The 12884-nt window shown below is 44.4% G+C and overlaps 1 protein-coding gene across 2 annotated transcripts in view; it reads left to right on the plus strand.

Annotated features, from left to right (window-relative positions):
- The window catches only part of Rtn4ip1 (reticulon 4 interacting protein 1), a 50516-nt gene that overhangs the window by 27936 nt on the left and 9696 nt on the right, over positions 1-12884 (plus strand). The window contains exons 6-8 of one of the 2 annotated variants that reach the window (XM_021636423.2): positions 1347-1483; positions 6975-7158; positions 10871-10963. In XM_021636423.2, coding sequence (XP_021492098.1) covers positions 1347-1483; positions 6975-7158; positions 10871-10963 — 414 coding nt within the window. The remainder of the gene's footprint in view (positions 1-1346; positions 1484-6974; positions 7159-10870; positions 10964-12884) is intronic. The other variant, XM_021636425.2, reaches the window with a different exon arrangement.

A 12884-nucleotide genomic window follows, 5' to 3' on the forward strand; every position in this document is an offset into this window, starting at 1 on the left:
CTCAGATTTTCAGGTTATGTGAATCCTTGGGAATCTTTTTGTTGTTTTTGTATATTTGTTTCAGATAGGGTCTCTTGCATCATAGGTTGACCTTGAACATTCTATATAGCTGGGAATGACTTTGCATTTCTAATTTTTTTTGGCTCTATGTCCCAAAGTATGGGATTGCATGTGTGTGTGTCACCATACTTGGTTTGATCTATAACTATTAATACCAACATTTTTTTGATAAATTAGTATGTTGCCTAATAGTAGGCTGGAAATGGTCCCCTTTTAACTCTATGAAGCTGAATTATAGGGAAAACAAGTATATCATGTTTGGAGGGTGATTACCAATACTTAAAGCTGAATAACTTTGGAATTATTTACTCTTTTATGTAAGTATATTTTAAAATATGGTACCTGTTTTAAAACCAAGAGACCATTTATCTAGACCTTCTTACACCAAGGGAGAGAACCCAATTCATGTTCTAAAGCTAAGATGTCCATATTTTCTTAATTATCTTGCATCTAATAGTTGATTACTATGTACTTGTTTTTAGATGTTTATTTGTGGGTGCGCATGCATGTGGAGGCCAGAGGTTAACACTGTGTTCTTCCATCTCTCTCTATCGTGTTTTTTTTTTTTCCTTTGAGACAAGGTTTCTCTGTGTAGTCTGGCTGTCCTGGAACTCACTCTGTAGACCAGGCTGGCTTTGAACTCACAGAGTCCATCTTGTGTTTTGAGACAGAGTCTATTACTTGAAACCGGAACTCACTAATTTTGCAAGAAAGGCTGGCTAGTCCAGGGATGTGCCCATGTCTGCCTTCCTAGCGCTGGGACTATGGGCATGTGCTACCATGCCTGACTTTTTACACGGGTTCTAGGGATCTGAACTCAGGACCTTGTGCTTGTGTAGCAGTAACTTTGCCAATCTGGCCATTACCCCAACCCCAATAACTTAGATGCACTGTCTGACTCAAGACATTCTGGAGATGCAAATGAGGAGGTGCTGCATTTTATGTTCTGGGTGCTTGTCCATAGTCACTTCCTGAGGACGTGTGATGTATGTGTGATTGTTTACTTGTTTGTTTCTCTTTTTTTTTTTTTCTCTGTCATTCGCCCTTTGTCGGTAGCAGCTTGTAACTTGCCTGTTTTTTCTGATCCTTATGGGGCACTGAATAAATTTCAAGACAGCAAGGTTGTCTTGCCTATGGAAGATGAGATTAGTGGCATTTTCTTAACAAACAAGTTTTACAATTTTTACCGCAGTTCTTGTTGAGATGAAGACTCAAAAGTTCTCTGGAGATTACTCTGTAAATATTTTTTAATTGAGTGTTTTTCACTTTCTCCTTCTCCTTGGCAGATAATGAAAGCATGGGGTGCTCATGTGACAGCAGTTTGCTCTCAAGATGCCAGTGAACTTGTAAGACAGCTTGGAGCAGATGAAGTCATCGATTACACACTGGGAAGTGTGGAAGAGCAACTGAAATCTTTAAAACTGTGAGTAGTAGAGCCATGCTGCCCTCAGGAAGGAGGGCGCAGTACAGTTGAGTGTGCAGCTCTGAGGGGTTTGCTGGCTCCTAGTTGTGTTGGAATCTTCTGGAAGGAGTCTAAAAGCATTGTTCTCATTTGGATGCCTTTCCACATAGTTTACAAGTTATTTTTTATGCATGGTCTGATGACTTTAAGACAACTTTTGTGGCTGGTTTATAAGAAATCTGGAGGCATTACTGGGAGTGGATTCACCACAGAAAGACTGGAGAGGAGGTCATGAAACCATATGATCACTAAGCACATTTGAAGTGTTTTCCTCAATAAGGACGTGGGGAAAACAGTGTAAGAATAAAGGCTGGCAGGGAGCAGTGTGCTGTGTGCAGAAGGCCTGAAAGCCAGCCTGTGGTTTGGCCTAAGGTACCAGATAAGGATGGACTGGGAAAGCCCCTCAAGTTGTTGCTCTTGACTGAGGTCTCTCTCCTAAACCGAAGCCAAAGGTACAGCTCACAAGTATTTGGCCACAATTTCAAAGATTTTTTTTTCTTTCTTTTTAAAAAGAATCCATTTTCAGAAGCCAATTATTTTTGGCTACACTGACTAGAAGTGTGATTTTGAAGGCTGAAAGCAAAACATGGTGCTCCTCTCTACAGTGCTCCTAGGAGCAGCCAGCCAAAGCCCCCTTTATCCTGCCCTATATGGAGCTTCAGCTTGTCAGGCACTGTTGCAGACACTGGGTATGGTGAACCAGGCGTCTCTCCTCCTTCATGGAGCTTACACTCCATTTGGAGAGGTTTCAATTGCTAGTGCTTGTCCTAGTTGGGGTCACTATTGCTGTGAAGAAACGCCATGACCAAAGCAGCTTGGGGAGAAAAGGATTTAATTGGCTTACACTGCCATGTCACTGTTCTTCATTGAAGGAAGTCAGGACAGGAACCAGATGGGGCAGGAACCTGGAGGCAGAGGCCATGGAGGAGTGCTGCTTACTGGCTGGCGTTCTCCTCATGACTTTCTCTGCCTGCTTTCTTATAGAAGCCAGAACTACCAGCCCCAGGGTAGCCCCATCTACAGTGCTGGCTCTCCCACGTCAATCACTAATTAAGAAAGCACCCGACAGGCCAGTCTCATGCAGAGACATTCTCAGTTGAGCTTCCCTCTTCTCTGATTATTCTAGCTTGTGTCAAGTCGACATAAAACTAGCTAACACAACTGACCCCTTCTCGGCCTGACACAACCACATCACTGTGAAGCTACAACCTTTCCTTTCCTGTTTGCCCCCAAGATCACGTTAATAAAGATATCACAATATAAAACATTTTGCAAAGTCTTAAAGTCTCAGAGCCTTACAAATTCAAACACTTTAAAAGTTGTCTCTTTAAAAATACCCAGTCTCCTTTAAAATCTAAAGTTCATAAAACTCCAAAATCTCCCTCTCCTTTTCTGCCCTCCCCCAAGTTTCTCATGTTTAAAAGTCTTCTGGGCTCCTTCAGGGGGTCAGTTCTCTAGCTCCACCCTCTGCAACACACACAGCTCGTCTTCTAAGCTGGGGCAGGATCCTCTCCATCACTGCTGTTCTTGGTGGTCATCCCATGTTACTGGTATCTTCATGGTGGACTGCACATTCACCAATAGGCTCTCCTGGGCTCTCTTCATTGTGCCAAGCCTCAGCTTCTCTCTATGACCCATTCAATCCTGGGCCTTCAGCTGCTACTGAGGCTGCATCTTCACCAATGGCCTCTACTTGCCTTCACAGTGCCAAGCCTCAGCTGCTATCCATGATCAAGGCCTTCATGTCTTCAAAACCAGTACCACCTGTGTGACTCTTATACGAAGTTTGGCTGCCAGCATGAGGTACTACGTTGGCCACCTCTGGAATATAGCTTTTGTGTGCTGACTCAAGAAATATTTCTCAGAAGATTTCACCTCAGTGATGCTGGTCTCTTCTCAATCACTGCTGATGTCTTAGCTCCAGCTGACTGCTATTAATTGTCCCAGAGAATCAGAGGTTTTACAGTGGTTCTGGTCTCTTGTTAATTACAGTCTATTCTTTAGCTTCAGCCAACCAGAACCTCAGATTCCCAATTCAAAATAGTGAATAGTCTTGATGAAGTGTCTTTAAGGGACTTTTAAACTTTCCTCTAGTATTTCACAAGCCAGGCCCCATGGTCTGCATTGCTCTCAGCAGCTTTGCTCTCAAACAGTCTTTTCTTCCAAGCTCCCAAAGAACATCAAGTTTTGAACACCCAATGGCTTTTCTTACCCAAAGTCCTTTCACATTCCCCGCCAAACAACAGCAGTATTCCAAGATCCTGGTACCAATTTGTCTTAGGGTTTCTATTGGTGTGATGAAACACCATGATCAAAGCAACCTGAGGAGGAAAGGGTATATTTGGGTTATGGTTCCATATCACTGTTCGTCATTGAAGAAAGCCAAGACAGGAACTTAAATAGGCAGGAATCTGGAGCTGATGCAGAGGCGATGGAGGGGTATGGCTTACTGGCTTGCTCCTCATGGGTTTCTCAGCCTGCTTTCTTATCGTACCCAGGACCAGCAGCCCAGGGGTATCGCCAACCAACAGTGAGCTGGCTTTCCCCGATCTATCACTAATTAAGAAAATGCCCAACAGGCTTGCGAACAGCCGATCTTATGGAGGCAGTTTCTCAGCTGAGCATCTCTCCTCTCAGGTGACACTAGCTGTGTCTGTCCAGCGCAGTGTTCGAGGAACACTGAAGCCGGCCAGAGGCTTCAGTTCAGCTGGGCTTGTTCTTGGCTGAATGTCTCCACACTGGGCTAAAGCGCGCATGAGTATGTGTACACAATGGGTTCACAGGCCTGTGTGAGTGGAGGACAAAAGAGGGCATCATATATTCCCCTCTATCACTCTCTACCTGTTCTTTTAAGGCAGGATCTCTCCCTGAACCTGGGATTCATGTTTTCTTGGCTAGGCTGTAAGCCAGCAAGCACTAGTGATCTTCCTGCTTCCAGGTTCTTTGAAGCTTGGGTTTTAGCAAGCACTGGATGCTAGTCTTGTTACATGGTGCTGGGATCCAAACTCTCCTCATGATTATGCCAGAAGCACTTTTAACCCCCAGGCTAACCTCCTGGTTTAGTTATTGAGGGAACCTAGAAGAATGGTTGTTCTCATTTGAGGTAAAAGTACAGTGATGCTCCTGTGTCAAGAGTATGTCTGATGTGATTCAGAGCTAAGTATCTGAGTGTTACGGTGTATGCTTCTGTAGGGTGCTAGAAGGTGAAGAAGACATGGCAGGTTTCCAAGATCTGGCTTCTGGATAGAGGTGGTTTGAGTTGATCTTGTATTTTCTGCTGTTGGGAAGAACACCATGACACAAAGGCCAAGGCCAAACCATTCTGCTCTATTGACCTCTAATTGTATTCCATTTTCAAACAAGAACCTGACACCCAGAAGGCTGAAGGACTGACAGCCAGAAGGCTGAAAGACTGACAGCCAGAAGGCTGGAGAACACTTAGTCTGGGCTCTCAGATCAGTGTGACAGTCTCGTCAGCTTCTCTGGCTAGTGCTCTTGCCTTCTTGATTGTACTTTTCCAGTAGGTGCTTTACTGGCTTACAAATGTAGCCCTTTACCCTTCCTTCCTCCTCTCTCCTTCCTCCCTTCCCTTCTCTCCTTTCTTCTCTTCCTCTGTCTTCCTCTTCCTTCAACAATGTCTTACTTACCTTTCTGTTGCTGTGAAGAAACACCATGACCAAGGCAACTTATAAAAGAAATCATTTAATTACATGGTTGCTTACAGCTTCAGAGGGTGAGTCCATGGTCATCATGGTGGGAAACATGGCAACAGGCAGGCATGACGCTGGGGCTGAGAGCTTACATGTTGAGACAACAACCATGTCTAGGACACAGAGAGATCCACCAACTGGGAATGCCATGTGCTTTTGAAACCTCAAAGCTTACCCCCAGTAACATAGCTCCAGCAAGTCCACACCTCCTAATAATTCTCAAACAGTTCCACCAACTGGGAACCAGACATTCAAATATATGAACCTGTGGGGGCCATTCCTATTCCGACCCCCACAAACAGTTCAGTTAAAGTTGATCATCATAATTGCAATCTCTGCCCAAAGGTTGAACTCTGAATCTGTCTGTAGTAAAGTTGTGACTTCCTCCAACTAGCAGCTTTCTTGATGTTTGAATCTTAGAAATTTGACAGCAAGAGTTTGAAATCTTTTTCTGATCCAGTCATACTGTGTTGAGAAAACAGAGGCAGGGCTTTATGGATGCTTTTGTTAGCTCAAGGTCATGCTATTCTGGCATAACTCAGTCTACAGCTTGTCTCCAGGCTTCTTTTCACATGGTACCCATTATATAAGAGCAGTTTTAAGTTTTCCACGGATTAAATTGCCTCATATTTGTTATTAATGCATTAGGAATACCATAGAAACTTTCCTAATGATAAGTGTGATTCTCTGCTGAGGTCACTCTCCTGCATTCCATAGCCTTTAATTTTTTTGTCTTTCTTTAGTTCAGTCCCATGAAAGACTTGGTATCCTTGAAGCTGGCCACAGCTATTTTAGAAGCTTTGATGCTTTACTTCCTCCAGATGAATTTGGAAGGGGAAAAACTGTACCCAAGAGGAATTCATCAGTTGGTTTATTTAACGTCTACACATGTGTTTTCTAAATAGAACTTTGTTTTTGAAAGTACTTAAAAGCTTTGGTGGGTTTCTATACCTTTTGAGTGTAGTGTAGTAATTATGAAAGTATTTAGGTTAGATTTAGAGATTCAAGTATCTATCAGTTCTGTGGAATCTATTACGACAATTTGGGGTAGAGGCATGTCAGAGTAGCATGTCAGAGCAGAGTGTTAGGGTTTTTTCATGCATTATCTTGATGCTATACATTACATAAAACACACAAAAAGAACATTCCAAAAGGTAAAGAGGATGCATTTCTGACTCTAAGTGGGATAAAAGTAAGTCATTTTTACAAACAAACATCTTGTGTACTTCTATTTCAAGTAGTCATGTGTGCCAGAAAAATACACTGATGACACTGAAAGAACAGTTTTGCTGCCTTCAAAGCTGATGTGGGATTCCTCAGCCAAGACAACCTCAGTTCTTCAAAGCTAATGTGAGGCTCCTTAGCCAAGACAACCTCAGCTCTCCAGTTTTAGGATACTTTTTTGTTGTGAGAATCTGTTCTCTGCATATTAACCAAAATCACCCGACTCAGAACCACTTGCTTAAGTCTTTCTTACTGTATAATATATTAGAAAACAATAGAATTTTTGTAAAAAGAAATTAGTTGTCTTTTAAAATCAGAAAAAAAAGGGTATAAATGAAGTGAGGAGCTGTGCCTTCTCCCTCCATCCAAGCAGCCCTTCTTCTGTGGGAGGATGCAATGCTCCATGGTTTGTGAGTTGTCACTGAATACATCCTATTGACAACTGTCAATGACGTAAAGAGGATCTGTGCCCAGGGTAGAGACTGGCAGAATGTTTTTATTTGATTCTTTCCCTCCAGGTTTGACTTTATCCTTGATAATGTTGGTGGGTCTACTGAAAAGTGGGCTCTGAACTTCCTCAAGAAGTGGTCCGGAGCTACCTATGTGACGCTGGTGACTCCTTTCCTCCTCAACATGGACCGACTAGGCGTTGCTGATGGCATGTTGCAGACAGGAGTCACCGTGGGTACCAAAGCACTGAAGGTAGGAAGGCGCATCTTGATTGCTGGAGTGAGTGGGCACCTGCTGGGGATTCGTTTGCCACCTGGCCACTTTCTCGTCTCTTGGGGCCAGCCTACCGTTGTGGCTGCCAGCATGGTCTCCAGACTCACAAAGCTGGCTTCAAATTCTGACCTCTGTTTGGTGGCTGTGTGACCCTGTGAACATTACCTACTGTTTTTAAGCTCATTGTCTTTGCCCATAAGGTGAGGTTGCTAATCTGTACACTTTGCTGCACTGCTCTAACTGTCCTAGCATTAACTAGGACAGTCCCCATGAGGAGTGTGGCACAGGCCTAGGACATAAAGGCTCTTGTTAATGCCAGCCTTGTGATTAGCTGTTTTCAGTCCTCTTGATCCATCTGATACACCTGCTTCCTTCCTGCCTGTGCTGATGGTTTGCTTCCTCACTAGTCTTAAAACACACAGTCCTTTGTACAAAAAGGTAGAGACTTTACTAAGGCAGTTTCTGGCTGCTGCTCATGGCAACATGAGGCTATACCAGTGGTTCCCAGATGGAGGCCTTCTCACCTTTAGAGGTCTGTGGGGTTCAAACACCATAAGGAAATTGAACTTTTACGTTAGCAGCTATGAAGGCTGATGGCCTCATGCCTTTGCTGGTATTGTATCACCCTGTTGTGTCTCAGCATGGCTTCTCTGTTGAACTGTAAAGACCAGCTACTGTTGACATGATGGAAGACTGTGAGACTTTCCATCAGTCGGGCTGGCTGTTTGACAGGCCAGTCTTTCTAGGACTGTGCGATGCTTTATTGCCCAAGCTGAATGCCAGGAAGTGGTGGGCCTTGGACTGTAGGGCTTCAGTGTCCGCTCTCTATGTAGTGCTATCACCTCCTGTCATCACAGCAGGGACAGAGGCTGATATAATTTTAGGCTATAAATTAGGGAAATTCTAGGGTATTGAATTACAGGTAAAATGATAGAAGAAAATAAAGATAAATGTGTTGTTTTTGTTTTTTGTTTTTCGAGATAGGGATTCAGTGTGTAGCCATGGCTGTCCTGGAACTCACTCTATAGACCAGGGTGGCTTCAAACTCACAAAGATCTGCCTTAAAAGTGTGTGCCACTATTGCCTAGAATATTATTTTCTTAATTAGATTAAATGCTTAAGCTTCAAGGAAAAGGCGGTAGAAAGGCCTCAAGGTAAAAGCTGCTTCTCTGGGTGGACTTACCCAGTTGGCACAGTGTAACTGTCCTCAGCTTTTCCCCACCTTCCCAGCTCCCTTCCTTCCATTGTTCTCTTCTTTTTTCTGCTTCTTTTTGATGAGGTGCGAGGGATTAAACTTGGCCTCACAAATGTTGAGCAAGAATCGCTACTGAGCAACATCTGGCCATTGAGATGTTTGTTTTATTTTTAGGTGAGGTTTCATTATGGAGGCCAGGCTGACCTGAATCTTGTGATCCTCCTGCCTCTATTTCCTACCTCCTAAGTGCTTGAATTACAGGTATATACCACTATGTCAACCTTTAACTGCTGCTTTCAAAAGTCAATATTTTTATCTTATGTGTATGTATGCATTTCTTGCATGTATGTATGTGTACTATGTGTTTGTACCTAGTTCCTTTAGGGCCAGAAAAGAGTGCTGGATCCCTTGGAACTGGAGTTGAAGACAGTTGTGAGCTGCCATGTAGGTACTGGGAAGCAAACCCAGATCCTTTGCAAGAACAGCGAGTGCTCTTAACCACTGAGCCGTCTCCCACCGCCTTTAAGGCTTCTTTATTCTTGAAGCTGTGATGAAGCACAGTGTGTTACCTGACACATGCCCGGGTGTAGAGAAGAACGAAGTGATCTCGGGGTTCTCGTCTTTATGCTGCTTCATTCAGACAGTAAGCAGAAGCAGTTTAAGGAAAACCATAAGGTAGCTGATGGCAGAGAAGGAAATTCTTAACTGTTCTTTGTCTCAATACGTGGATTTTCCAGACTGTAAAAGGCAAGCTTAAGAGGTGTGTAAAACTTTACAGCCAGCTGGGTACGGTGGTGCATGTCTATTTTCCCATCACACAGGGAGCCAGAAGCAAGCAGATTGCTATGAGTTTGAGGCCAGCCTGGTCTACAAAGCAAGTCCAGGACATCCAAGGCTACACAGAGATACCCTGTCTTGAAAAATAAAAAAACCAAACCAAAACAAACTTTGCAGCTGGAAATGTGAGTTAATCTCCAAAGCTGTGCTGTGGGAGGCAGTGGCTCTGCTCTCTCTCTCTCTCTTTCCCCTCACTGGAAAGGGGATAAGTGTAAAGACTTGTCAGGCAGTTCTCACTTCCGGACAGTGCATGGGTAAAACTGCGCTGCCATGCTCCGGACTCTGCGCCCTGCTCTGGCTTACTTTCTCGCCTGTAGCAGCCTAGGAAGACTCTACAGATCTCTTCCAGCAGAACATGAAATTCTGCTGCTGCAGACCAAGTGGTTCTCTTTGCAGAGGAACGTGTTATGAAGGACTTTAGCTATGGCAGTTGTGACCGTTTTAGTTCCCCCTTTAATGCCCTCACTGGTTACCAGTATGTTTCCATTGTGGTTCCGGAAGCCACAGCAGCCCATAGGAGAATCCACAGAGCAGGTCTTCCGTGCTTGTCATTTACTGGGTGGGCCCTGTGAATCAGTGTCTGGCCTCATACACTGAGCCAGAGCCTTGTACTGTTAGTTTTGTTTTGACCTACTCATCCAGTTATATGAGTCAACATGTGGTCATGACCCACAGTTGAAGAGGCTTTGCCCTAGAGCAGATGATCAGATAGACTCCCCAGCCCTCCAAATAGCATGGCAGAGCCTGAGCTTCGGGATTGCCAAGACGGATCTCAGTGAACATTCTGCCCTCGCTTTGCAGCTGAGCATAGGAGTAAGCAGGACAGCAGCATGGTACTGGGTGTCCTTATCCACCTCTGTGGAACCAGTCCATCCCAAAATGTCTCAGAGCTGATAATATTCCACCCACCTCTTGCATAAAGGCGCCAGTATTTGAGTGCAGCCTGAGCCACATGATGAGGTCCTGTCTCAAGAGCTAAAAAGAGTAATAAATATAAGTGGTACAGAGGTAGGGTTGAATGATCTCAGTGTGAGCTTTTTCTTCATCTTTGTCTTAAGAGGTTTTCTTCCACAAAGATTGGATGGCTTGCATTCACAGTAACTACAAGGGTAGACCCAGCCATGATACAAAAGCAACTTCATACTCTTTCTTTGAAGCTTCCTTATTCCTGTCAGAGTTGGAAACAAAAACAGGAGTGAGTCGTATCTAAGAGCATGTTTTAGGGACTCTTGTTCTTAAAATATTTTGAATGTAGTAAGTTGTGTGTGTGTGTGTGTGTGTGTGTGTGTGTGTGTCTTAGCTTCCTGCAGACTTCAGTGGGGACTGCCTAGGGGTCTAGGCCCATATACCTCAGAGGTAAGCAGTTCAGGGCATGGGACTATTGAGACTCATTCCAGGAAAACTTCCCTTTGTTGATCATACATGGAGACTCCTGAGTTGTCATGGATAAGTCTTGTTCATTTGCTCCTTCCTTAAATGCTATGGACTATCTGCCCTCCATTAGTCAACACGCTGAGGTCCTCGGCACACATTCTTGTGTCAAGGTGAAATGAGAAATGTGTTCATTTGTCTTGGTCGTGCAGGAAGTGTCTTTAGTTATCTGCAGTTAATCAGGTCTTCGTTTCCATATACTCACGATGAGTATTTTCTTCCTCCTAGCATTTCTGGCAAGGAGTCCATTATCGCTGGGCCTTCTTCATGGCCAGCGGTCCGTGCCTAGATGAAATTGCAGAACTGGTGGATGCAGGAAAGGTAGGTCCAGAAACCCTTTTCCTGATAACTTCGTCTTGTTGGCACTTCTTATAGGCTATGCACTAGGCCTCATCCCTGGGAACATTGCAGGAGGAAGGGCCGGGGTGTGGAGAGGGCACTGTGTTTTGCTTCTGTTGCCCTGGCATTCATGGAGAGACTGCCATAGTATGCATAATAGCTTACCCTCTTTAATCTACCCCTGTGGTTTTACAGATCAGAGGACAGGTAGGAAGGGGTGTTGTGTGATATTCCTGAAGGCATGTGGTTACTGAGAAGCAGAGGTGGGAACTGAGCGAGGTGACTGGTATTTTGTTGGTGATCTTTGAGAGATGGCACCCTCTGTACCAAGGGGAGAAGGGGCTTGCAGTATCTTAGTCAGCCTTCTTCTGGAGCTGCCGCCGTCTGATGGTGAGGCTTTCCTGCTGCTGAGCTGCTTTCCTGACAACAGGGAGAACAGCATTAGATCTAAATCCCCTAATACCTGGGTGAGAAGTCCCCCAGGTGCTCATTCCAGGTCTAGTGTGTACCAACTATGGATTCCTCTCGGAAGAGTGTGGCATGGCTGAGGATGGATGGGCGTGAGCACACAAGCATTGCTGTTCTTTGACTGCTGCTGCCTGGCCTGTAGGGGACGTCATAGAACATGGATGTTGCTGAGAGTTTTAGTTGTCTCTTTAGGGTACTGAAGGGCTTTTCAGGGCTCCTGGAGGGTGAAAAGCTCCCCAGATTAACACCTCCGGTAGCTTTTTATTTATTTATTTTTTAATTCTCTCATACAATGCATCCTGACTATAGCTTCCCCTCCCTCTACTTTTTAGTCCTCTTCCCTCCTCCCTCTCCCCCATAGCCTCAGGGGCTATTTTTCAAGCATTTAAGGTCTGTTTGTCCAATTCTTTTGTATCCAAGGAACTGTATATATGGTCTGTGATAGCCTGGACTAGTAGAACCCTTATGGTTTCACGCTTGTGACCTTTCCATGGACTTCTCAGGCTCGGTGTATCTGGAGTAGAAACAGTCTCACATTTTATATTTGTAGGATTCTCCCACATCTGCATGTATGCTTCCTTTATTGCTACAAAGAAAGGAACCATCACTAAATATGTGTTTCATGGGATTGTAGCCCCCTGGCCACAGAGGGTCTGTCCCTCAGGAGTGCACGCATGATGCTTTTTGTCCTGATGTCCATGCACAGCGCCCACCTGCTTGTCATGCTCTCTTGTATTCAAAATAGTATGACTTCGTCTCGACTTAGAAATCGCTGTTTACCCAACAGAGATGAGAGGTGGTTTGTATATATGCACCAATTAAATTTGGCAAATAAGCAGTAGAACAGCTCAGAAGGGACACCAGTGGGGGTGGGGGGACACCTGTGAAATGAGCCTGAAGGAGGACTGTGGAGACTGCCCCTTTCCTGCTCAGGCTGCTGGCCTCGGGAGTGGTTTTTGACACTGAAGAGCTCTGGGCCTGTGTAAGCGGATAGGTGACTCTGGGTACAGCGAGATCAGGTGTCTTGTCATTGTCCCTGCACTGAGGGACTGTGAGAGGTCACTGCCTGTGTATACTTGAAAACTGTAAAGAATAAAAACAGACCTTGAAATTTGCGCCACTAGAAGAGACTTGCTCAGCTGGACAAGGACATTTCGATTCTTCAAGGCTCTGAGGCGTGCTTCATGAATCTGGCTGGCCTGAGAGAGGAGCTGTAGTTGCTGTTCGGTGATGTAAAGATGCAAAACAGCTAAACCAACTGCTCTAGGTTTTTAGATAAATAAACTCATAAGGTTCAAAATTTGAAAGTTGAGGCCATTTCAAATAACCATCTTCCTTCCTAAGTCACTGTAGTTCTTCTTATTAGACAAAACCAGTATTACTAGTTTCTTGAGAATTCAAAGGCATTCTATTCAAACAAGAAAAAAATGAATAA

The sequence above is a fragment of the Meriones unguiculatus genome, chromosome 20, assembly GCF_030254825.1.
Source record: "Meriones unguiculatus strain TT.TT164.6M chromosome 20, Bangor_MerUng_6.1, whole genome shotgun sequence".
NCBI classification, from domain to species: Eukaryota; Metazoa; Chordata; class Mammalia; order Rodentia; family Muridae; genus Meriones; species Meriones unguiculatus.